General features: G+C 51.8%; 1 protein-coding gene across 2 annotated transcripts in view; it reads right to left on the minus strand.

Moving 5' to 3' along the window:
* Window positions 1–995: 995 nt before the first annotated feature.
* Window positions 996–25594, minus strand: part of VIPR2 (vasoactive intestinal peptide receptor 2) — a 29728-nt gene continuing 5129 nt past the window's right edge. The window contains exons 3-13 of one of the 2 annotated variants that reach the window (XM_066385728.1): window positions 18162–18278; window positions 17259–17356; window positions 12237–12334; window positions 8180–8321; window positions 7357–7507; window positions 6426–6486; window positions 5915–5984; window positions 5308–5354; window positions 4240–4369; window positions 4111–4152; window positions 996–2814 (exon numbers count right to left, since the gene is read on the minus strand). In XM_066385728.1, the coding sequence (XP_066241825.1) occupies window positions 2641–2814; window positions 4111–4152; window positions 4240–4369; window positions 5308–5354; window positions 5915–5984; window positions 6426–6486; window positions 7357–7507; window positions 8180–8321; window positions 12237–12334; window positions 17259–17356; window positions 18162–18278 (1130 nt within the window). In that variant the 3' untranslated portion in view covers window positions 996–2640. Of the gene's footprint in view, window positions 2815–4110; window positions 4153–4239; window positions 4370–5307; window positions 5400–5914; window positions 5985–6425; window positions 6487–7356; window positions 7508–8179; window positions 8322–12236; window positions 12335–17258; window positions 17357–18161; window positions 18279–25594 lie in introns of both variants that reach the window. The other variant, XM_066385727.1, reaches the window with a different exon arrangement.

Consider the following 25594-nt stretch of genomic DNA (forward strand, 5'->3'; position numbering starts at 1 on the left):
TGGGAACAATATCGGTCACCCAGAGTCTGTACTTCCAGAGGGAAGATGGGCAGACGGAGGATGGTGTCCAGAGCCTTTGCACTTTCTAGGTCACATTTTTCTATAACATTTGAGGTTTGGAACTCCTCTTTACAATTTTTGTAACCTGAAAACAAATCCACTGAAGAACCTGCCATTCTCGATGAGATGGGACTGCGCAGCTCTTTCTGCAGCAGGAGGTGGTGCCTGCACTCACTCACGCACACCACTGCCCTCCCGCCAAAGGCGCATTTCCCATCAACGTGTCCAGAACGTTCCTCCTCGGCCCAGCTGACACAGCACTGATCACCGGGAGCCAGGAGGCGGCTGGGTGCAGCCTTCTCTGCTTCCTTCCCGCTCACTCAGCTCCTAGAAACTTATGCGTTCGTAAACTTAACAGCTTGAATTTTAGTTGTGGGCTCTATTCTGAAACTGAAGTGTTGTGGTTGAGCATGGACTTTGTTAGAAATAGATTTTATCTGCTTGTGGCTTAAATGAGGTTAGAAGTTACTCAAAGGCATGCACACGGACGTGCACACACATGCAGAGGTGCACACACAGGCATGCACACATGCACATGTTGATGTGCAGACACAGGTGTGTATACTTGTGTGTATGTGGACATACATATATACACACACAGATGTGCACACAACTGTTCTCCTACCCTCCCCCACCCCAGTTAACAGGTTCTCAGGTTCTGTGGGGCTAGGGTGGCTGCATGCAGACCCCACCCTGGGACTGCTGGGGGCCTGCTCTGCTAAGGATGTCCTGTCAGGTACACAAGTTCCTTGGGGAGGGGTGGCTGTTTCCAATGGCCACGGAGATGCTGCATGCCCACTCCTCCCCTTCCTCCTCCTCCAAGTGCTGCTTCAGACGTGGAGGTGATTTTCTCTGAATGTGATGGACTCACCTGAAAAGTGTGAGTCCGTTCTCAGTTTGCAATCTAGGGCCTCAGAATGACTGCTGACTCCGCATACGGGTATGAAGTCAGGTTTATTGACGTGTTTACATATGGCGGCACACACATTTACAACATTTTGGGTTTTTGGTGTTTATTTTTTTAAGATTTATTGATTTTATTTATTTATTCATTTTAGAGGGGAGGGGGAGAGAGAGAGAAAGAGAGAGAGAGAGAAAGAAGTGGGAGGAGCAGGAAGCATCAACTCCCATATGTGCCTTGACCAGGCAAGCCAGGGTTTTGAACCAGCAACCTCAGTGTTTCCAGGTTGACGCTTTATCCACTGCGCCACCACAGGTCAGGCCATTTACAACATTTTGAAACAACACAGTGACTCTGGTCACCACCCTTGCTCTCAGGAAACAGTCCCTCTCTGACTCCCCCGGCCAAGACGCCCAGCCCCTGCTCTCTGGGCATCAGTGCCTGCCTACTGCGGGAAATGTCAGTGTCCCCAGCATGCCTGGAGCACAGCCATGGCGCAGGTGACAGAGGAATGGCTGCCCAGCTGCTATGTCAGACTGCTGAGTGCAGCCCCCGCTCAGGGTTGTCTGGAAGCAGCGAGGTCCCACAACCCCGTTTGCTCAGACAGGACAGCCCAGACCCCATGCTCCTGCTACCTTCCCAGGCACTGGCATGGTTCCCAGGGTCTACGAGGCCGTAGGCAGCTCACTTTAGAACCTCAGTTTTAAGGGGGACCAGCATGGTGGACAGGGTGAAGAACTGCCGCAGTCAGGCACCCGGGCCAGGTGTGGGCAGTGTGCCTGTCAGTGCTGCCGGGTCCCTGGGTGCGTTGGGTGCACTGCACTCTGCCCCCTGCAGTCACCCCGCTGTGGCCCGCGGCCACCCCAGACTTGCTCCAAGTCTGTAAACGTTCCAGGACTGACCACTGGGAATGCTGTCTGCCAACATTGGACAGAAGTGCTCCGTACATTTTTACATTGTGCTAAAATAATTCTCCATTTAAACAGAAATGACTTTAAGATTATTTTCATTAAAAAGAAAATAGGTTTGTTCCCACCAGATAAATGCCCTGTTTCTGGTGTTGATGAGCAGGGGTCTGCAGTGACTCCTTGGGGTGTCTGTGCACAGGGGCCTCACAAAGCATGACCCCCAAGAACTGCTGCTCCCTGCTGCCATGGCCTCTATTCCAGGAGAGGGGGTGCTGGGGTGGGGGTGAGGGTCCATCGCGGCTCGCAGGAGCAATTTCAGGGAAATCCTGAGCGGGCTTCTGTGTCCTGCAGACACGCGGGCAGCCTGTGGGACCTGGGTGGGACGGAGACAGGAATCATGCCGAGGGAGGGTAACCCTCTCCCCCTCAAGGGGGCCCAGCTCCCCACCAAAGACCCATATCAAGGTCAGAAACCCATCTTCCTTCCACCATAGCTGGACCCAAATCTGAGCCATCGCATCTTGTTTCAGGTGTCACTTGGTCTCCCCATTCTCTTCAAAAATTAGTCCGTCGACAGGGCCAAACATGAACAGAGTCACCTAAATGCACAAGTGTAACAATAATTAGATTTAAGTCCCCGTCAAGTCATGAGCTCAACCATCCACGGGTTGGATAAGTGAACCAGGTCGGCTGCACTGGCTTTGATCTACCCGGGGCACCCCAGGGCCCCATGGCTGGTTCTGTCACTCTGAGGGTGGGCTGGGCAGGCACACTAGATGACCGAGGTCTCTGTCTGCAGGAAGGATGGGGTGCGGCAGCCACGGGGGAAATGCAGGGTGCTCTCTGAGCCATTCCTGGAGATGGACAGGCTGTGTAGCCTGTCGCCCCGGCCGGAGGGTGGGCTCAGGCACACGCTTCGCCACTTTCTTCTCAGCTCACTCTGCACCTGGGGTCAGGGCACAATAAGGGGAGAGAGGTCAGGAGGGGATGCACTTGGGTCTTGGCAGAACACATTCCTCCCTTTTGCCCTTCCTGGTGTCATCCCTCTGTGTCCCATCAGACAGACAGGAACAGGCGTGGGAAGAGGGAGGACCAGGACTGGGACACAGACGAAGGTCCAGCAGTGTCCTGACTGTGCCCTGAGGCTGGGGGCTGGTTCCAGGCACCATCAGTCAATATGACAGTCTCGGACACACCCGGAGCCCGAGACATACAATTCAGATTCTTGGAAAGGTCCCCAGGGGAACCGGAGGCAGCGCTGTGTGTGGACAGCCCCCATGAGGGTGTTCCAGGGAAGGAGGGGCTGTGACCAGCATGAGGACAGGAGCAGAAGAGGCAACAGACACGTTGGCCGTGGAAGGCGCTGTGCTGAGACAGGCTGGTGAGGAGGACTTAGCTGCGTGCATGGCAGGAGTTGTGTCCTCACCCACCCCACAGCCACAGCCCTCTGCCATGGTCTCAACACCGAGGTCTCTGCAGGCTGCCGGCTCTGCTATCTGCAGAACCCAGAAGCCCAGAAGGGCCTCAGCAGCAGCAAGCTACAGGGGAAGAGGAGATTCAAGAGCAGGAGCTGGTGACTCCCTGACTTGAATCTCCCTGTCACCCCTATTGCTGAGGCAGGGTGGTGACTCAGAACTTGAGAGTCTGCAGAAAGAGGCGGGGCAGCGTTGGTACTGATGGGCGGGAAGGAATCCGTCAGCAGGTGCATGAAAGGAACAGTCAGTGAGGCAGAGCCATGCAGAGCTGCCAGGGTGACCGCAGCTCAGATGTCATGATGGTGCATTGCATCGGAAAGGAGTGGCATTCAAAGGGCTGTGCTGCAGAGCCACACGCTCACACATACTTCCTGACACGCCCCAGGCAGGCACTTAGGGAGCAGGGTTCCCATGGGTGTGTCTAACCCCTTGCTGTTCTGGGCTCACATCAGGGTGGGGGGGGAAGCAGAAAGGCAGAGTCCCTCCTGACCACCCAGAGTGGGACCTTCCCAGGGCTGGGGCTGGGCCATCACATTGCTTGGTATGGAGACAGGCTCTGTGGTCCTCGCTGGCAGGTCATAGGAGGGGCCCAGATGGTGTGGAAGAGTGAATGTGGCCTTGGCTGTTGGGCTAAGAGACCACAGATGCCTGGCTGTGGGTCAGGTCTGACAGAAGGTGGGCTTTCGGTCCAGGTTGGGGGGCACCTTAAGAAAACCCTCCTAATTTTCATGTCTGTACTTGGCTCCCAGGGCATGACAAGGACTTACCTCACTGTTGAGAAAGCAGTAGAGAACGGCCACCACCATGCCCTGCAGGCAAGAAAGTATCATCAGCAGCTCTGGACACTCGGGTGGGAGGGACAGCAATGGGGACGAACCAGCCCCTACCAGACGCACCTGGAAGGATCCTACACACAACTCAAACAGGATCTGGTATTTGGAAGAGATTCCAATAGGAAACACGGCAAACACCATGTAGTGGACCCCAAACAGAGGGATGAGCAGCAGGGTGGACTTGGTCAGCCTCCTGCACAGAGAGAAAAACCCTGAGCTGGCAGTGTTGTGATGATGGTGACTGCAGCTTCCCCCTCACCTCTTACCTGAAAGCCCTGTGCCAGGTGGGTGGGCAGAGAAGAGAACCCCTTGGGTTTTACCCAGCTGGGCACAGTCACGTGCATCTGTATACCAGTTTCACACAACAGTGCCCAGTGCCCAGTCCTGAACGTCTTTCAAAGATTAAATTAGTGAGACCTCATAAGTTTGGTGACAAGTATGATTATTTCCACTTTAGAGATGAATGAGGCCACTCCCCACAGCATCCAGCTAGTATGCGCCCCACATTGCGCTCCTGACCCCAGGGAGACAGGTGAGTGAGGCCCACCCTCAGGGGCAGATGGGTACCTGCTCAGAGTCACACAGCTCTCACCCGCTACAATTCCACCCTGGGTCTGTCTGAACCCGCAGCTCTGAGCGGATGGACCAACCACTGCGTGCTACTCTAGCAGTTACTTCACACTCAGGTTGGGGCTTGAACTTCCCTCACACATTCTTGATGGGAATTTATAGCATCATCTTCATTAGTAAGTATAAGCCCGGCATTAGTGCCGGCATGAACTGTGGTCTGAGGGGGGAGGAAAAATTAGGCATAAAATACAAACAAAACATGATCAAGGAGCAAAGTCAGTTGACAAAACAGGAGAGTGGGCAAAGCCCCTCCCTGCATGGGCTCCCTGGAGGAGGAGGGGCTCCATGGGCACCCCGGCCACCCGGCCTCTGGCCAGGCCCTGTGCACGCCATTCCTGTAAGCAGCTACTCCAAGAATAACTCGGGCCTCTGCTGGGTGCCAGACCCCGGACTCCTGTCCCCAGGAACAGTTCTCTTTGCTTCGCCCACTCTGGCCTTGTGCCCTCAGCGTGCTGGCTGCGAGGCCAGCGCGGCAGCTCGGTGGAGGGAAACCATACTCACTTATACTGTGACTGGTCGCTGCCTCTGACATCTGGGGACGTCAGCTTCTGCAGTAAAATTCGTATGATATTAACAAAAAAGATAAAATTGACCTGCACAAAAAGAGACAAAAGTTTGTTCCGGATCTCCCTGTAAGGGAGGCAAGTGAGCTGGTCCTTCTTGCTAGGACAGGGCCGTAGGCTCTGCATTTACAAAGGATCAGAGTCCTGCCTAGCCTGGACCGGCCCCCCAGGTCCAGCTGGACATTGTCAGCGGCATCGCCAATCATGACCCCAGCTGCAGCAGCATGCACAAATTAATTCTGAGAACAAAAAAGGACAAACAGAAATCCAGCCCCTCCCTCAGATGTCCTACTGGGTCAGACTAACCCTGACTCCCGGTGCCCCTCCCACTGGGAGGTTGCAGGAGCTCTCTCTGCCCATCCTTGCCCATGACCTCAGGGTCCACTGAGACCACGACTCTAGGGGCTCGCCCTCCCGAGAGCTCTGCTCTCAGAGACCGAGTGGAATGGACCATCCATTCACACTGATGACAGGACGCGGGCTTGCTCTCTGCCTACAGGTGCAACCTGGCAGGTAACTTATGTTTCAGTGCAGACATTACTTACTATAATAGAAATTAAAATTGGTGTTCGTATAACCCACCAGGGACCGCTGTGTTCATTGGTATCCCAGCAACTGCAGGAGAGAGAAGGGAAATCACGTCACCACGGATCTGTCGACAGACTAAAACGAGGACAAGCACGCTGCCCGTGGACTCTTCCTCCCCTGTGCCTGCAGGACTTGCTGCCCTTGCCCCTGTCTGTTGTGTGGGCCCTCCTGGTGTCCGTGCGCCCAGGCATGAGGCACCACAACTGGGCATTAAGAGGCCTTGAGGAGACCCGTCCCTGTCCAGTGATTTTGTTTTGTTTTATTAGCAGACATGGCGGTCTGCTAATGGGCAGGTGACACCAAAGTGCGACCCAGAAGCTGGGAGAGGGGGCAGGTCAAGTCCCATGAAAACCCCATTGCATATAGGTCTAACTTGGGGTTGGTGCAGCTCACACTGGTCCAGCATCATGAAGAAGAGAGCCAGCATGGTACCAGGCACAGTCTGTATCATGCCAGCCCGGCACTTACCCTGTGTCTTCTAACGAGAGCCTGGCCGCAGTCCATGCGCTTGTGCACATGGTGGGGATGCCTGCAGAGACACACCTGGTCACTCACAGCCCCGCGCTGTCCACCCAGAGCCACCGTAGGGACGCGCGTGCGTGCCTTCGTAAACCAGGATGGTCAAGGACCAAGGACGCGCACTTTCTCATAAGAAGGTGAAGTGCAAACTCTTTTTACTGCACACAAGTTTGCGCTCACACCTTGTTAAGCAAGGGCAGTGACTGAACATGAGTCTGACAGCTGACCCTTCATGGCCTGACCTGCGTTGCCACCTGGTGAGTGCTGTTGCTGAAGTGTGGAAGGGGACATGGACACTGACATGGGAGGGGTGCCCTTGTGGCACGTGGGGGGTCCCACAGCCTCATCCCTTCCAGTGCTGGCTGATGCAAGGCTTTATGACAGGTGCGCTATGAGGACCTCTGCTCCTCCTCCCAGGCCCCTCTGTCTCACTTTCCCACACGGGATTCGCTCCTGTGGCATCTTGAGCAGTTTTTTTTTAAATTTTATTCATTTTAGAGAGGAGAGAGAAAGGGAGAGAGAGAGACAGAGAGAGAAGGTGGGGAGGAGCTGGAAGCATCAACTCCCATATGTGCCTTGACCAGGCAAGCCCAGGGTTTCGAACCGGCGACCTCAGCATTTCCAGGTCGACGCTTTATCCACTGCGCCACCACAGGTCAGGCATCTGGAGCAGTTTTAACCCAGGTGCCTGGTGTCTAGGAAAATGGAGTGTCGGCTACGGGACTCTCCAGTTGTCCTAGAAAAGCTCTTCTCATATGACCTGAAGTGTACCCCACGGGGCAGCAAAGTGTCTTCTGAGGGGACTGGAGGGTTCATGGAGAGGCAGAGGGGGCGCTGGGCACACACAGGCACACGGGCCAGGCAGGGGAGCAAGTCTTACCCCATCCTAACAGGAGATACGCCGGGAAGCGGCGGCTGGGGGAGAAGATGGCCACCAGGAGGGTGTGCAGGTACAGCCCCTCCACCAGTAGCCAGTAGAAGTTGGCCATGATGCAGTACTGGAAGAACACCAGGCTCAGCTTGCAGCCCACCTGGAGCACACAGAGCAAGAGAACATGTCCCCATTCAGGGCAGCCCTGGCCGGGCGGCACAGAGGATAGAGCATCAACGTGGTACAACAGAGATTGTGAGTTCAACCCCTGGTCAGGGCACGTATCAATCCTTGACGGCACAACTAAATGTAGCAACAGTGCTTCTCTGTCTCTGTCTCTGTCTCTCTCAAATCAATGGAAAAATCTTTTTAAAAATTAGCTCAGGGCAGGCATAGCTGCTCAGGGACACAATGCACACCCTGGTCTGTTAAGGAGCCAGAACCCCCAATGCAGAGGCACTGACTGCAGATGTGCATGTGTTAGAGTGAGGCTCTCAGCACCCACAGCTCCAGCACGCAGAACTTGCTGGAAGGTGGACCCGGGAACGCTGTATGCAATTCTTGAGCAGTAGGCTCGTTGCTGTAACAGTGAGTGCAGGAACGTGTGGTTTTAGCTCCTTGCCTGACCTCTGCCCTCATCTCTACCTTGTCCCCATCGATCCTGTCCCCAGGCCCTCTCTGCTCTCTCTGTTCTTCCTCACTGTCCTCTCTTAACAAGATAGAACAAACTAAAGGGGAAAACAAGAGAAACTAGTCAAGGACTTCTTTCCTCAGGAGATCTGAAGGCCACCCTCAAGTCCGTCCTGGGTCCCTTACCTGGAGACAGCCTTACCCAGGAGGATGGCTGGTCAGGGCAGTGCAGAGTGCCTGAGCTGGAATACAGGACATCGTCCTTGACCAAAACTGAGACGGCCCGGAGGATGAAGGAAAGGAACAAGTTCAGGTGGATGTAGTTCCGGGTGCAGTGCAGCCGCCTGTGTGGAGGAGGGGGAGGGAGAGATAATCAAATAGTGATCTTGTGACAATTTGTAGAATACTCACAGAACTCCCAAATAGATTTAGCAAGGTTGCTGAAACAAGGCTAATACACAGAAATAAACTCTTTCTAGAAAAAATTAAAAATGAAAAATTTTAAAAATATACAAAATAGTATAAATAAATATCTGGAAAAGACTATCAAAAGATGTGCAAGACTTTACTCAAAACCAAAGTCATAATGGAAAGAAATGAAAGAAAATCTAAACAAACAGGACCTATTATTATCACAGGTTGAATGATACAAAATTATAAAGATACAAGTCTCTCCAACATGACCTGTAGATTCAATGCAAACCCAAATAAAATCCTGCAGAATTTTTTTAAATGGCGACAGACAAGCTGATTTTTAAAAATTCACACACAAATTCAAAGGCCAAACTCTTCCGAATGAAAATGAGAGTCGACAGACCCACGTTGGTGGAAATCAAGGCTCAGGATAAAGGTGCAGAAATTACAACAACATGGAAATGGCACCGTGACAAAGAGGCAAAGGGAACAATGTCTATTCCTGTGATATGGTCACAAAGGTGCCACTGCCACACAGCGGTCAAGGATGGGCTTTTCATCAAGTGGTCCTGGATAGACTGAACACACATTCTGAAAAAGACAAAGGGACCTTAACCCCCACCTAATGCTATACACAAAAGTCAATGCCAGGTGGATCATACATCTAAACCCGAAAAGTTAAAATAATAAAATAAGTAGGTGATAACAGAGGAACACGCCAAAGATTTCTTCGACAGGAATCCGGGAGCATTGACCATGAAAAACAAATGATAAATGGACCTCATTAAAATCAACAAGATTTATTGATTGAAAAACCCCATTAAGAGACTGTAAAGTCAAACCACAGGACTGGAGATGAAATTTCTAGTGCCTACTTCTGGCAAGACTCTACCATATAACTCCTAAAAATCAACTTATAAAAAGAGTGACAATAGAATAGAAAAATGAGCAAACAATTGAAACAGTACTTAAAATTTTTTTTCTAAATGTGGTTTCATTATCCACTATGGAAATGCATATTAAAAGCCACAATTCTATATTATTATTATAGAACTAATTGATTGGCTAAGTTTTAAAAATTGACAGTAATAGCCTGACCAGGCGGTGGCGCAGTGGATAGAGCGTCGGACTGGGTTGTGGAGGACCCAGGTTTGAGACCCCGAGGTCACCAGTTTGAGCGCGGGCTCATCTGGTTTGAGCAAGGCTCACCAGCTTGAGCTCAGGGTCGCTGGCTCGAGCAAGGGGTTACTTGGTCTGCTGTAGCCCCCGGTCAAGGCACATATGAGAAATCAATCAATGAACAACTAAGGAGCCGCAATGAAGAATTGATATTTCTCATCTCTCTCCCGTCCTGTCTGTCCCTATCTCTCCCTCTCTCTGACTCTCTCTGTCTCTCCCACAAATAAATAAATAAATAAATAAATAAAACCAATAAAAAATTGACAATAATAAATGGTGACAAGAATGCAGAGCAAATAGAAGTATTATACACAGCTGGTGAGTATGGCTAAGGCCACCCCTGTGGAAAATAAGTTGGCAGTATCCAGAAAGACTCAACCTATGCAAAGACTATTACCAGTAAATTTAATATAAAATAAACATTGCAATAAATGTGTATTTGTGTAAACACACATATACATCCAAAGTAGTGTGTAGATAGTGTATAAGAATATTCATAACTTCATTGTTACAGCTCTGCTCCACACCAAAAGTCAGCACATATCCTCAAGAAGTGGAGGAGATAAACAAATTGTGTCATATTCACACAGCAGTGAGAACAGGATAGCCACATGCAACAACACAGGTAGATTTCCCTGCAAAATGCTGAATGAAAGAACCCAGAGAGAGAGGAGTTCCCTTTGTATGATTCTAAGTCCGTTCAGAAAGAGGCAAAAGTCATCTACAGTGACAGAAATCCAACTAATGGCTGCCTTTTTGGGGACAGGTGGTTATGAAAAAAGGGTTCATGAGGACCACTTCTGGTGCAAACAGTGTCCTATGTCTCATCCTGGGCATGTGATGGCAGCTGCCATGGCCATGCAGCAACACTTGGGCTGTGTGCCTGCCGTCCAAGCCCATGTTGCACTCACAGACTTTGATAAATTGCCCCCTTTCTCTGTGCATAAAATAAGGACATGATTGCTTAATGCTTTTGTAGTGTATGGGGCTCTGGTGGAGAATAAATGTTGGGAGACTGCAAAGAATTCTCTTCCTGGGTATTATCACGGGACAATGGAGCATGTTACTTTTATAAAAAAGATTTTAGAATCCACCATTCTCAGAGATGTCCAGGGAAGTGGTGACAGGTACACAAGCACACCTGACAGCTGGAGGAGGAAGGAAACTGTGTTTCTGGGGCTGAGACGAAGATAGAGCTGAGAACCATTCACCAGCTCCAGGAGCTGTTTCCAGCAGTCGTGACACATCAAACCAGCAGCAGAAGGCCACCACGGCAGACTTGTCTGTTTCAACTATGAAGTCTCACCAGCAGGTGACTAATGATGCCCATGTAAAGAAAATTGTGTTTGATTCTCATAAAACAATTCAAGATTCTCTGAATCACATCCAAATTTTCAGTAATTCCAGAATGCTTTGAGGCTGGCTAGTTAGTTAAGTCACACAGGACAGATCCAGGGGGTCAGCCCATGACAAGAACATGGATGGTTCAGCTCTTTTAAATTAAGCTGAAATGTTTCCAGTTCATTACCCTGTGCCACCTTACCCTTCTGAATTTTCCTTTTTTGCCTGGTAAAACTTGAAGATTTAAAAATATACAATGAAACATGAGAGATAGTACAACAAATATTAATATGGCAACAGTGGTGGTTTTGTTTTTTTTTAAAGAACTGGAATGTGACAGATGTGGCCCACATTTTTCAAAGTACACGTACGTCTGGGTTAAAGGTGCTGACTTACTCATTCTGAGAATTAGCAGCCACCTGATACAGGTGAGATGCCTGAAAAATGATAGTACAATTTATTCACATTTAATCAGCTCTGTTCTTCACTCATTTATTTTACTTTCCAAGTATGGATCTGCTCAGGGGTCTTTGGTTCTAAAGACATTTCACCAGTTATGTCATTGTTTTCCTCTCAATATTGATCGTCATTAAAATAATATCTTAGCAAATGGAAATAAGATATGTGGTAATCAAAGCCCTGTTAAATGTCATCCATTTTACTTAGGTCAACCAATGCTGAAGACATGAAGACATAGGTTTAATCCTGAATATCAGCCCTTCCCAGACAAAAGCTTCTGTTTCAAGAGCAAAGCTTCTAACCTCCAACCGTGACAAATGGTGTATGTCATTAGTTAGTAAAGCCACCTGCTTAAGGTTCGGGTGGGCAGTAGAGACTCAAACCTCGCTACTATAGGAAAAACAGGCAAAATTCAGAGTGCCTACCCCGTGCTGTGTGGGTTCCACTGGCATCCACACTTTACAGATGCACACAAAGGTTAAATAATGTGTCTAAGGTCACACAGCGCTCAGAGACTGGCCCAGGATTTGAACCCAGGTAGTTTGACACCCTCGGTAGAGCTCCGATAGCCAAGACGGCCTGAGTTGCTCCTGCATATTCACAGCACTTGCATATTGGCTTGTATAAGTAGTAGTCAGACTGAATTCTTATCTAGGGTCACTACTATCTTTTTACAGAAGAAGTGCACACTAAGTAACGTAAATACTGACATCACATTTCACACTGGCATCCCCGGGGTTCTGTGCCTGCTCAGTGCAGAGAGGGCTGGAGGCCATGGTGTCTCCCTCTCCGATGGGCTTATACCATGCAACAGGCAATTCCCCCACCTTGAATCCTTTGTAGGATCAGACATTTGCACTACCTACCTGAAGAGGCAAAGAATTATGCTTCCGGTTGTGAGGGAAATCAGAGAGACGCTGTAGCCCAGGGTGTAGATGGCCTTCACCACAACATAAAATGTGACCTGCAAAGAAAGACAAACCCATCTGTGAGCTGCTGGCAGCCAGTGTGGGACCAAAGGGCAGTGCCCAGGTACAAGGATGCCCTGCTCTTGGCTGCTGATGATCTAGCAACCCCAAGATAGGTCCTTCCATAGGTCTACCTCCTTTCTAAACCTCAAAGTTACATTTCTTCTTTAAACACCCAGCTTCCCCCCCTCCTTTTTTTTTTTTTTAGCGAGAGAGAGAAGAGACAGGCAGGCAGGCAGGAAAGGAGAAAAATAAGAAGCATCAACTCATAGTTGTGGTACTTTTGTTGTTCATTGATTCCTTTCTTATATGTGCCTTAACTGGTGGGGCTACAGTTGAGCCAGTGATCCCTTGCTCAAGGCAGTGACCTTGGGCTCAAGCCAGCAACCCATAGACATGGGTTCATGTCTATGATCCTCATGCTCAAACCGGTGACCTCGGGGTTTCAAACCTGGGTCCTCAGCGTCCCAGGTCAATGCTCTATGCTCTACGCCACCTCCTGGTCAGGCCACCCAGCTTTCCCTTACATTCGCTGTCTGTGACTTCAGATGGTTTCTATAAAGCAGGTCTGTCTGGAAAGAACGTGGCCAGCAGCCTCCCAGGAGACCCCCACCCCAGGGATCAGCGGCTGGCCTCTTGTCCCCACAGGGTCTGAACTCTGGAGCAGCACCTGCCACTCTTTCAACGTTTCTGTCAATGAGAAAATGCTCAGCTCCATGCGATCATGTTAAATCTCAAGAATGTACATGCACTCTGATGACCACAAAATCAGAAAACGTCATGGTTAACACCAAAGAAAGAGGGAAGTCCTGCAGTAAACAGTGGGGGCAAGGGACACTCTAACCCCATGTTCTTCCCAAGACCACTTGGCCAGCAGCAACAACCCAGTCCCAATTTGCAATTAGAAACAAACAGAACACTGCGGGAAGGAAGCTCCTGTGCAAGATGACTGTGTTCTGCCCTGTGTGTGCACTTCCTTTAGCTCTTGGTGTGGCTCGGGTCTCACCGGGTGAAGAAAGGGCTACAGAACCCCGCCCCCGAGGGGCCCCCTCCAAGGCCAGCAGTGGAAGCGGGCAATTCCGTCCCTTTGTGGCTTCAAGGCTGCAGCTCTACAGCTCTGTCTCCAGAAAAAAGCAGGTGATGGGCAACGGTTCAGAAAATGTCCTTACACACTGTAATTTTAGGTTTTTGCCTATTTCCTGTTTCCTTTTCCAATTGAGGGGTCACAACTAGGAGCAGCTCTCCATCTTTTCATCTGGTGATAAGAATTCAGCTGGAAATGAAATACCTCAATCCTTTCAAAAGCACGGCAAACAAAACATAAACAACACACCGGCTAACGGATGTCAAGATGGAAACCACACTGAATGGGGCCGCGGGAGGCCCGGTCTATACCTCCCTGAGGCCCTGTCGGTCGTGTGTACCTGCTGCCACATGTGTTCAGCCACACACACCGTGTCCTCCAGCACTCCATCTGCACACGGTCCTCCTGCGACTTGTACCTGCTCCCCTCTGAGCCGCACATTGTCAAACCTGTCATCCCAGGTCCTGTGCTCTTCAAACTCAGGAAGCTGAGAAAGCTGGGTTGAGGGTCCTGGCCCAGAGGCATGGGACCAAGCTTCACAGCCTCAGAGAGACTGAGGTCTGGGGCTGAGTTCGGTCCTTTACCCTTAACGGAACAGACAACAGCGTCGTGACGCCCAAGAGCCTTGAGGTGGACGCCCCAGCAGGCCAGGCCTGGCTCTGTCTGCTGTCCTGGAGTGATCATTAACAGCCCCTCTTTCCCTCAGAAGTCCAGGTGAGCTATCCCCTGGTCTGCATCTAGAGGACCAGCGGAGAGGCCAGCATTCCAGCATCACAGATGGCCAGAGGCTGAGCCAAACCCCATTGAGAACAGGGTCATCAGGAGATCGGACTCCCCCAGAGCTCGGTTTGGGACTGACCCCGGCCAGGGGCCAGTCAGCCCTCTGCAGGGTGCCCTGTGGACATGCCTGGTCCCCATCGTCTCTTTCTAGGACACAGAGGCCTTAAGTGGGGCAGCTCGTGTCTGGGCTCCCACCCCTGCGAGACTGTGGTCTCCCCCACCACGCATGCCCTGGGGCTCCTTCCTGAACAGGCCTTGCTTCACATCTACTCTGCTTCACGTGCAGCATGTCTTGCTCTGTCATCCCAGGATGCACGCCTGTGTGCCTCCTGCCAACCACACTGACTACCAGTTTCTGTGCCTACATCTCCCTTTCATGTGGGCACTGTCCCACTGATCATGTGTCCTGGGGCTGCAGTGAGTCCGTGGGGTTTCCTTCTGAACCTCCTCTCCCTCACTTGTTTCTCCTTTGTCCTCAGAAAGTCTTGTGCCTTCACTGGGCAGGAATTGAGCATCCTTGTTACAGGTTTAGTTAAAATCAGATTGAAGTAGTTCATAACTGCATCTGTCTCGTGAACCTTCTGAACCGCTTTTCTGTGTGTGGTGGTCAGATTTCAGCCAGGACCCGAGTGGCTGTCTTCATGTGAGGTCAGGCCATGTGGCCCCGGGCAATGTGGTCAGTATGAACCTCTGGTTCTGCTGGCTGATCCTCCCACTGAGGCCAGCTCCTCCGTCCCCTCCTAGTCACCAGGCCTGATCTTGTCCTGTCTGCCTCACTGACTCTACTCCCCAGGTCACCCCAGCTCACTGAGCTATGCAGCAAGGATGACACTCACGTGTCCCTAAAATCCATGATGGGCAGGTCCTCCTGCCATTCAGCATGAAGCAAAGCAGAGACATTGCCCATGGAGCTTGTTCCAAAGCTGAACTAGATTAGCAGCTATAGCAGAAGGAACATGGGGTCCGAGGACATGCATGTCTGTTCCCTGGAAACAAGCCCCTTGCCACCTTCAGGGCCCTGTCCCCACCTCCTGGGGGCAGGGTGTTTAGCATGGGCTGGACACGTTCCTGAGGGGCCTGTGTGGACGGAGGCCTAAGCACAACAACACAGAACGCACAGTACCAAGGGTGGCGTGCTCTCTGCCATCAGGGACGGGGACCTGCAGAGCTGACATTAGCGTCCCAGCAGCGGGCTGAGAGCTGAGAGGCAAGAACAGACATATTTTTAGGAATATGGCATAATGTGGAAGAAATGTGTCCACTTGATGCATGGGGTGGCTGAGATGCCAAATAGTTCTCTTGGCTAAATTTAGCAGAAGTGTTCTTTAGGTGCTATGTCAGCTAATACATAATACAGGAGGCTCCCGGGCCATGCTGCCTGGCACAGACCCCGGACAGGTGCCCCTGTGCCAGAGGCTGCCGTCCCTCAGTGAGCCAGCCGGGCAATGGGCCAGGGACAGCGGCTAGGGTAGAGTCACGTGTGGAGCCCAAGTGTAGCCAAGAGGGCATGTACAGCCCTGGCCCTTCTAGATTCATTTGGAAGATTCTTGATACTCAGGAGGAAGAATTACACCCTGAGGCCCACAGAGACTATGAATTTCTAGTTGTTCCCATTTCCACCAACTCTCAGCGTTCCTGGAAGACCACAGACGTGGGGACACTGGCCGGCAGGTGGGAATCAAGGCAGCACAAGACAGCCTAAGGTCAGGGGGCCCCAGGGTTGGGCAGGGTGGGTCGAGGGCAGGTGACCAGGTCTTTGGAAGCAGCCGGAGGACCTGGGCTGAGAGCGCAGGGCAGGACGACCTCCCGGTGCAGGAGCTCAGCTCCAATGAAAGGGGTGGGGTCCTGAGAGGGTCTCGTGGTCCCCTCTGACGTGGCATCCAGGGGACCCGGGGGCTGGGGCTTTCAGCCTCTCGATAGGACTAAACCCGTTATTTCATGATAAGATGAAAATGCCCCTTACACAGGCACATGCCTAGAGGTTGTGAGAGGTACAGGGGGAGGAAGACCTGGCACGTGGAAGGCGGGGACGCACAGACAGGGTGCTCCTGAGCCACGCCTGCCGCGTTGGGGTGTCTCTGCACCAGGAAGTCCAGCCCAAGCCACACTGGCCCTGATGACTTCCTGGGCCCCCTGGGTCCAAGCCCAGAAGCAGCCTCACAACAGTGGCCTCAGCTGTTGCCTGCAAGTCCTGTGGCCTCAAGGAACAAAGTCCTTTGTTCTTCCCGGGACCCGCCCCCCCACCCCACCCTGAGACTTACTCTTCTGAGTCTCTGTCCACATGTAGGCTACCCTGTGGCTGTTGTGGAGGCTATTGTGGTTTCCCTTGAATGTAATTATTTTGGACACCAATGAAGTTTGCACACAACACCCAGGGCAGAGTCTGGCTGTGTGAGAGCAGGAAATCCAATTAAAACCACGGGACCCGGCGGAAAGGGAGCGGTGATGAGATGAGGACCGACATTGGGGGTGTGAGTTCACTGAGGGGCAGGAGGGCCGGTCTTATCACCAGACCCCTGCCCTATGGTGACAGGTACCTCTCCTGCCCTGGGACCTCTCCTGGCCCCAGGGCACATCTGCGCTGTATGGGTTTCATCTTTGAAATAATTCCCTAAACAAGCAAGTATTCAAAGTATTCATGGAAACTGCATTTGGGAAGAAAAATTAATCATTTTGGTTTTGTGCCATCATTTTCCTAGCTTTCGTACATTAAAATATTTTGACTTTCTAATCCATGAGCAGGGACTAGTTATGCATGAAATTTACAGAATCTGTGAAATGTTTAAGAAGAAAAATAGCTCTTCTAACTGGATGGACAAGCATTCAGACGCTCTGGCTGCATGGGGGAGAATCGGCCTCTCAGGCCTCCAAAGTTGCAAACCAGTAGGCAACTCCCGGCCACAGTAGGCACACCGCGACTTTGCTAGATCTGATCAATAAGACGCAGCGCTGCTACTCTGAGGTGATCCAAACACTTCTCATGGGAAAAGGACTGTTTCAAGCATGCTTCCTTCTGGAGAATAGACTGGAGCTGTGAGAACCACGAGGGCCCTTACCTTGCTCTCGTCCTCAGGGTCATTGTAGCCGCACGCATCTATGAAATCTGGGAAGATCTCCGACCACCCATCACTTGTGCAGTTCTTGCTTATGTTTCCTGGAAGATAACAGTTCAGGTGTCTGAACTTGCTGGTCCAAGGATACAACAAAGTCTTTCTCTTCTGAATCTCCATTTTCTCCGCCCCCATATCGGCCACAAGACTCTAAAGGATTTCTAAAGCTCCCATGCTCCAAGCTCCAACCCTGTAACAACTGCCCAGGATGAACGCAAGCTCTCCACATCCCTCCTGATGTCAGGTGTGTGCCTCAGCCCAGAGACTTTGCAGTGAGTGGCCCTGGGAAGAGGCACCCAGTCCCCATCAGCCCCTTTAGCTTTCCAGAAGCTCAGAGAGACAGCAGGGGTTCCGGTCAGAGGAGCTCATTCAGAAGGTGGGACTGGGGACTGAGCCAGTGAAGACAGCGGGGGGGGGGGGGGGGGGGGGCTGGCCATGCCATGGTCCTTGTCCTCAGCCTCACGGCCCCAGAGATGTCACTTCTCTCAAACCTCTGGACGTCCCTCACTGAGTGTCCGTGGGGCTGCATTTCTCTTGGCCTCTGATCCAAGCCCGTGGTTCATCTGTACTGCCCCCTCCCCACCCCACACGCACTTCAGTGCTCAGGTCCCCGTGTCTGTGCACGTGGTTCACACACAGTGCTCTCCCTCAGCAAACTCTCCCGTGGCCTGCTCTGCCCCCGCTGTTGGTCTGAGGTGGGCAGGAATCTCTTCATCCTCCTGCTTCTTCAAACCAGCCCTCACATGAGGCAGCTGTCCCCGATGAGGGACCCCTGCTCCTGCTGTCTCCACGGGGAAGCTGACCCCAGACGCAGACCCGCCTCAGGAACTCAGAACACAGACCAAGTACCTGGTTTGCTGTAAAGGTTGCTGAACACCTTGAACACCGTTGGGCAGGGCACTGTGACGGTCTCACCGACATCCGCAGGGCGCCAGCACGTGAGGTTGTCCCAGATGCCACTGCAGGCTGGAAGGGGACAAAATGAAGGCAGGAAGGATAGAGGCCCAATCGCCTAGGGAGGCCCAGGGTGACAGGGTCAGGGTTGTTTAAACACTTTGCAAACAGAAAGCCTGTTTATTAGATAATTATCCTGAGAATTATTTTTCTGTGAAACAAGTATGCACTAACAATATTACTGAGAATGTACTTCACTGTGTGTTCATTTCTATCAGCTTTGAAAAATAACCAGATCTGTGGTAGAAAGTATTTGAATCACCCAACGTGCACAGTGCACCTCTGAGTTTTAGTAGAATTATTAAGTTTGTCCTGCTGTGATAAACTGGCACCTTGGTGTCTGAGGCTTGGGGCCGAGGTGCCCTGGACCATCTCTGGCACTGAGGCCAGCTGTGTTCCTCCCTCTCCATTTAAGAGCAGATATCACCAGTCTCCTTCCATTCAAAAGCTTACTGTTGTTTTTGTTGTTGTTGTTTTGGGTTTTTTGGGGGGTTTTTGGTGAGAAGAGGGGAGACAGAGAGACAGACTCCTGCATGTGCCCTGACCAGGATCCACCTGGCAACTTCATCTAGGGCCAATGCTCAAATACTGAGCTATTTTTAGCACACTTAGACCAACCAAGCTATCCTCAGCGCCCAAGGCCACACTCAAACCAATCAAGCCAGGGGCAAGAGAAGCAGATGGTCGCTTCTCCTGTGTGCCCTGACTAGGACATCCAAATGCCATATGCCAGGCCAACACTCTATCCACTGAAGCACTGGCCAGGGCCCAAAAGCTTTCATTTAAACTTTCAGGGGTCTCAAACTCGCGGCCCATGGGCCGCGAGTTTGAGACCCCTGCAAGCCACAAGCAGCAAAGCTCTTGCAGGGACGCTAGCAGGTGCTTGGAACTCTATGCCTAGAGCCACCCCTGCTGGGTTCCCCAGCTCACAAACAGTAGGGCAGACAAAGAGCCTTCCTCATCCTGTGCAGGACCTTGTCCCAGTCGCTCACAGGTGGGTAGTTAACTACCCTGCAACTCAAGTACCTCTGCCCAGGTGACAATGACCAGAATCCTGAAGAAAGCCAGGGGCACAGTCCCCCCAAGAGGAACTCCAGTAGCTCAGTTGTAATAAATCACACACAGCATTCCAAGAGCTCTCTCTCCAAAGAAACACTCTCCCAAACAACCCTCACCTCATGTGCGGAGGCTGTTGGGGAAATGACCCCCTCCCCACTCTGGTCCAGTAGAGGGCCAGGTTCCCAGCTCTGGGAGGGGATCTGCCTTTAGGACTTTAAGGACATCCTCAGACATGCTTATATGCCAGGGACCCTAGAAAGTGACATGACTTTTTTTAAATTTTTTTATTTTTAGAGAGAAAGGAAGGGAGACTAAGAGAGAGAAACATCGATTTGTTGCTAAATTCATTCATGCCATCATTGGTTGATTCTTGTTTGTGCCTCGACCAGGGATTGAACCTGCAACCTCAGTACGTCAGGATGACACTCCAACCAAATTAGCTACCTGACCAGGGCCAACATGTCTTCTTTTTACAAAAATGGGACATTGTATATATTGACATCTTCCTTGCTTTCCAGTTTAATAATACACGCTCACACCGTTCTTGTCTTACACCATCATTTTAAAAGGCAACATTTTCAATGTGTATTACATAGTATGCATACAGCACAATTAAATCCCATTTCTTTTTTTTTTTTTTTCATTTTTCTGAAGCTGGAAACAGGGAGAGACAGTCAGACAGACTCCCGCATGCACCCGACCGGGATCCACCCGGCACGCCCACCAGGGGCGGTGCTCTGCCCCCCAGGGGGCGATGCTCTGCCCATCCTGGGCGTCGCCATATTGCGACCAGAGCCACTCTAGCGCCTGAGGCAGAGGCCACAGAGCCATGCCCAGCGCCCGGGCCATCTTTGCTCCAATGGAGCCTCGGCTGCGGGAGGGGAAGAGAGAGACAGAGAGGAAGGCGCGGCGGAGGGGTGGAGAAGCAAATGGGCGCTTCTCCTATGTGCCCTGGCCGGGAATCGAACCCGGGTCCTCCGCACGCTAGGACGACGCTCTACCGCTGAGCCAACCGGCCAGGGCCTAAATCCCATTTCTAACCCTTCAATATCCACTATATTCATGACATAAACAGTGATGAATTAATTGTTTTACTGGAAATTTAGTTATTTTTTTTTTATTTTTTTTATTTTTTACAGAGACAGAGTCAGAGAGAGGGATAGATAGGGACAGACAGACAGGACCGGAGAGAGATGAGAAGCATCAATCATTAGTTTTTCATTGCACGTTGCAACACCTTAGCTGTTCATTGATTGCTTTCTCATATGTGCCTTGACCATGGGCTTTCAGCAGACTGAGTAGCCCCTTGCTAGAGCCAGCAACCTTGGGTTCAAGCTGGTGGGCTTTTTGCTCAAACCAGATAGATGAGCCCACGCTCAAGCTGGCAACCTCGGAGTCTCGAACCTGGGTCCTCTGCATCCCAGTCCAACGCTCTATCCACTGCACCACCGCCTGGTCAGGCTGGAAATCTAGTTATTAAGTATTTAACAGGTGTCCCCAAAATGCTTGGAACGTTATCCTGTCCTTTAATCTTTTTATTTTCCAAATGATGGGGGAAGGCTCTCTCTAATGCAGAATGCTAATTAATAAATGTGCAAAGAATGGTTAGAATCAGGAAAGTAAAATCCAGGCATGATCCATTAGTAGACAGTAAAATGCTGAACTAGAATTTACACGTTGCCAGCAGCCCCAAAGACTCCCTGCTAATTTGAAAAGGAAATAAAAGAACTTTATAGGCAATATCCTGGAGAACATTTTTAACTAAGGGATCAAAGAGTACAAGGGGGACACTGGGGGACATAACAGGCTACCAGCACTGTATGTGTGATGGAACTGACAGTGAGGACATATTTCTTTGTAAAGAGTTACATCCAAATTGCAGAGAGGTGGCCCCAAAGTCCCCCAGGAGGGACACCTGCCTGGTTCAGGGCTTGTGAGCTAGCCACGGGGGTCACAAGCACAGGGCACAGAAAAGGGCGAGGTTGTTCCTGAAGGAGATGGCATGGGACCGGGGGCTCCGCAGACCAAGCTCAGAGGCCCTGGAAAAGCCTCCAAAAGAAGCCCCTTGCTTCGCTTTGGGAGTGTACGTCCTTTCATCCCTGGAGACAAGGACGCTGCCTCTCACAGTGCATCCTGAAGAAGAAACTGCACCAGATAAAAACTGACCAGAGGTAGGACACATTAACGTACTCGCTGCGCTTTCTGACACTGGGCAGGTCTGTAGGACTGGCTGTGCTGAGTCCCGCCTGTCATGATGGGATCTGGGAACCGAGTCCAGGCTCAGCTGTGGTCAGGGGGCTGTGCCGACTGAGGGGACGCCAACCAGTCCTCTGAGCTTGAAAATTCCAACCCAACAGTCTTGAAAAATGGATTGTGTTCATGTTGGCCATCAAAGCCTTTGACCTAGTCCCAGCCTTCTCTGGTCTATCACCAATTCAAAGGACTAAAAGCCAAATGCAGTGACTCATCAATAGAGTTGGAAAAAAATCGTTTTTAAAAATTGCTTTGCTCTTTCCTGTGAACCCAGCCATTTGCTGGGACATGAATCAGAGCCAAGCAGACTCCCACCGCCGGCCTCACAGAGCTGGTCCCAGGGCAGTGCTACCAGCAGACCTCCTGAGGAGGGTGCTGTTGTTGCTGCTGCAGTCATTTCTGCAAGGTGCTCGCGGCAGGTAAGCACACAGGCCTGTCCTCTAGGGCCCCTGGACCTGGGAAGCCTCTGGGACCAGCATGCTTTCCTGACTTTAGATGGCCCAGGACCGTGGACACCCAGGTGTGCAAACATCACAGATGTCACAGCCCCACCCCCTGAGCTCTCCCTGCCCCGAGGCAGTGAGCAGGCCCAAGCAGCCACCCCACCTCGTGACACTCACCTTGTGTCCTACAGCCAGAACCAGGCTACGTGTGATTCCCTCCCTTGGCCCCACTCTGCTCTGGGGGCCTCAGAAGGTGGCTGCCATCACCAGCTTGTGGACACTTTGCTCAGAGACCACCCAACACTCAGCCATTCCTGGAAACTCAGGCCGTCAGTCCTCAGGAAAGACCCCAGGGTCCCTGTTTTCTGAGCTCAGGATGCACAGGGCTGAGAGAGGGGTCACCCCGACTGGCTGCTGGGAGCGGTGCCACATGGACCACCCCACAGTTCCAGCAGCTGCGTTCCAGGCATGTGTTAGCCTGTATGGAAACAAGGCTCCGCAGAAGCGACAAAGCCTCGCAGGGGCGGAGGGGCGCCAAGCAGGTCCAGCACCCTGCCCTGCGGATGGTGACAGTGTGCCTGTGAGCTCTGCACTCCCCGAGGGCGGACTTCCTTGCTGGATGTCTTTGCTGCCTGCTCAGGTGGCCGATGTCAAATGCTCTGTGACTCTTAGTCCCATAGAATCCCAGTGGATCCAAACACTCACAGTGGGGATTCAGTTCCCCAAACTGAAGGATCCCTTCTTCCTGTTGTTCTGAGGATGCACTTCGCATCACCTGTCCTTAAGATATTGGCCAGCGGGGTGAGGACAGCACATCCACGCATGCGCTAAGCTGGGCATGCGCCGGTGCTGTTTTAGAAAGGCTGTTCCCTAGGGCCCCTGGACCTGGGAAGCCTCTGGGACCAGCATAGGTCAACACGTTCCTGTGAACAGAGGCCAGTCTGGCCACACACAGCCGTCAGGTGACCGTGCTGCTCCCAGCAGACGCAGAGTGCAAGGCAGCGTTTGGAGGGGAAACACCAGAGTCACAGCTATCAGGACGAATGAGGCCTTTGCTGTGGAATGTCTCTCCCCAGAGACAGCCCTGTCGGAGAACGGGACCAGGGGAGGGAAGGAGTCATTGCAATTGGCAGTTGACAATTTAACAGAACAGCTCTGGGTGTGACAATAACCTCAGTGTCCCTGGGGACAGAAAGGAAACACAACATGGTCCAACCAGTAAACTCCATGTTCTTGATTTCACACAGCTCTGAGATAAGCAGCCGCTGCCCCTCCTAACATCTGAGGTGACAACTATTCATTTCTCAACAAATGTTATTGAGCATCACAGTGGCCCCAGGCCGACCACAAGGGCCTGGATCCCGATCAGATGCACAGCTCCCCCAGGGCATCAAGCTGAGACAGCTCTTCAACACTCCCCTGCATGTCAGCCAGCACGCAGGGTGAGTGTTCAGCCACCAAAGAACTAGAAGCACAGGCTGGACCATGGCCCCAGGACTCCCCAGTACTCTGTCCAGTTAGGGCATTGTGATAACCCCACCCTCACTCGCCCAGACATGATACAAAGTAAGGATGGAATACTATTTGCTGGGACTTTGCTGCTGGGTGGCACTCTGGAATTAGATCACTTCAGGATTTTTAATCTGGAGGTAACAAGACTTTATTTTAGAGGCAATGGTTTAGGTGGATTTCCTCAGTGAGGAACATAATCTAGGACTTGACCTAACATTAAACCAAGATTCAAAACCCAGAACTAACCAAAGCTGTTTTCTGAACAAAAGGATTTTTCAGAGAAATATATAGAAACCCAGTCTGAACCAGTATGTTTGAGAAATATGCTGAATGCAATGAACCCCAAACATTGAAATGTCTGAGCTGAGCAGATGCTGTCCTGTGGTGGGGACCCCGGCCAGCACTGCACCCAAGGACGGGGCAGACACAGCGAAGGCAAGGGAGCATGTTCACGCCTCTCTCGCCTCCAACAGCCGCACGACAGGCACTCTCAGAGACCTGTGTGTGGCCAGACTGGTCTCTGTTCACAGGAACGTGTTGACCTATACACAAGACGCTGTGTCCCCCACTGAGATGTCTGCTGTTGTTACCTGTTATCACCATCACTGCTGCCTAACAATAAATCAGTGGTTCTCAAAACCTTCTCTCCAATGTTTGTGCTGACTTGAGATGTTGCTGCTGCTCCATGAACTCGGGAGGACAGTGCTGGGGATGTTTTGTCAGAGGCCTGATGGGGGCCAACCAGCTGGGACACGGAGCACAGGGTCGTCTATGTTATTCCCAAGATAATCTTCTGTAGATTTATGCTCAAGACTTGGGCAACTTCCCAGGATCGGTTCAGGACATCTATCTACCAGTGTTATGATGGGAGTGTCACACTGCCCGCACAGCACAGCAGAGCACAGCCACATGGGACCCCTCGTGTAGGACAGCCTGGTGCAGAGACGCCTAGCCCTGCTGCTCTCGACATAGGCACCTGAGACCCACCTCCCGTGGACGACCAGCAGTGCCCCCCTCTGCAGGACCGGAGGGCTGGAGTGCTGGACACAGTTCTAGCGACTTTAGCAGCCCCCACCCACCCAGTGTGGTTCCTCCCTGGGGCCCCGTGCCCAGCACCCCTGCCTCCCATCCTCTCTTCCTCCTTCCAGGGCCAAACCTTCAAGTCTGCCCTTGCTCACTCTTCCAGCCTCCAAGACCTTCTGCCAACAATGAGGTGGCCTCCCTAATGGCCCTTTCCTCCTGTGCAGTACAGGCTCCCTCCTCCGTGCATTCTGGAAGAGCAGCTCACCCCGATGTTCACCACGGGGACCTGCTCTGCCATCGACTCCCTGCTGTCTTGCATCTGCCCCGCCCACGGGGCTGATACTTGTCACTGCAAGAACACTGGGTGGCATCTTCCTCCACCACTCCAAACGCAAGGCTGTTTCACGGCCTTTATCTAAAGGTTCCATAGTCTCTGCTCAAGCTGAGGCCCAGGTGAACTTGGTGAAGTTCATGGACTCTGCCCCGGATACTGCCAAGTAGCACACCTGCTGTGGGTCACACACAGACCACCTCTGAGAACGTCTGGAGCCCAGTGAGGTCTGAGAGCATGCTGAGCCATCTCCGCTCCAGCGGTCTGCCAGCTCCTGGCCATGTCTGCCACATGGGAGTTCTGCCTGCCTCCTGCAGAGCTTTTTAAATGCCACATAACGTTTGCATTTCTAATTTTCTGTGAAAACGGAAAGCTGGGCAGTCAGTCTCTGCCGCATTTTCGCAGAGTAACAAGCCAGGGCCGTGAGGTGCAGCTGCCTCTTCCCTTGGTCACACCCCCACAGTGCTCACCTCACCGCATGGCCCACAGCTCACACCTATGAACGGGTGGCCAGGGACCAGGCCCCGCATCTGTGCCTTCCTGACAGAGTCACACTAAAAAAACACTGTTTTGAACACAATGAACGGCACACACCATCTACACAAGCCAACCAGAAATAAAGGGTCTTTAACATGAAATCCTGAGGGTAGGTCAGGACAGCCCTAGGAGACAGCAGAGAACCCAACATCCTGAACCAGTCGGTGGCT

Source organism: Saccopteryx leptura, chromosome 5, assembly GCF_036850995.1.
Source record: "Saccopteryx leptura isolate mSacLep1 chromosome 5, mSacLep1_pri_phased_curated, whole genome shotgun sequence".
Lineage (NCBI taxonomy): Eukaryota > Metazoa > Chordata > Mammalia > Chiroptera > Emballonuridae > Saccopteryx > Saccopteryx leptura.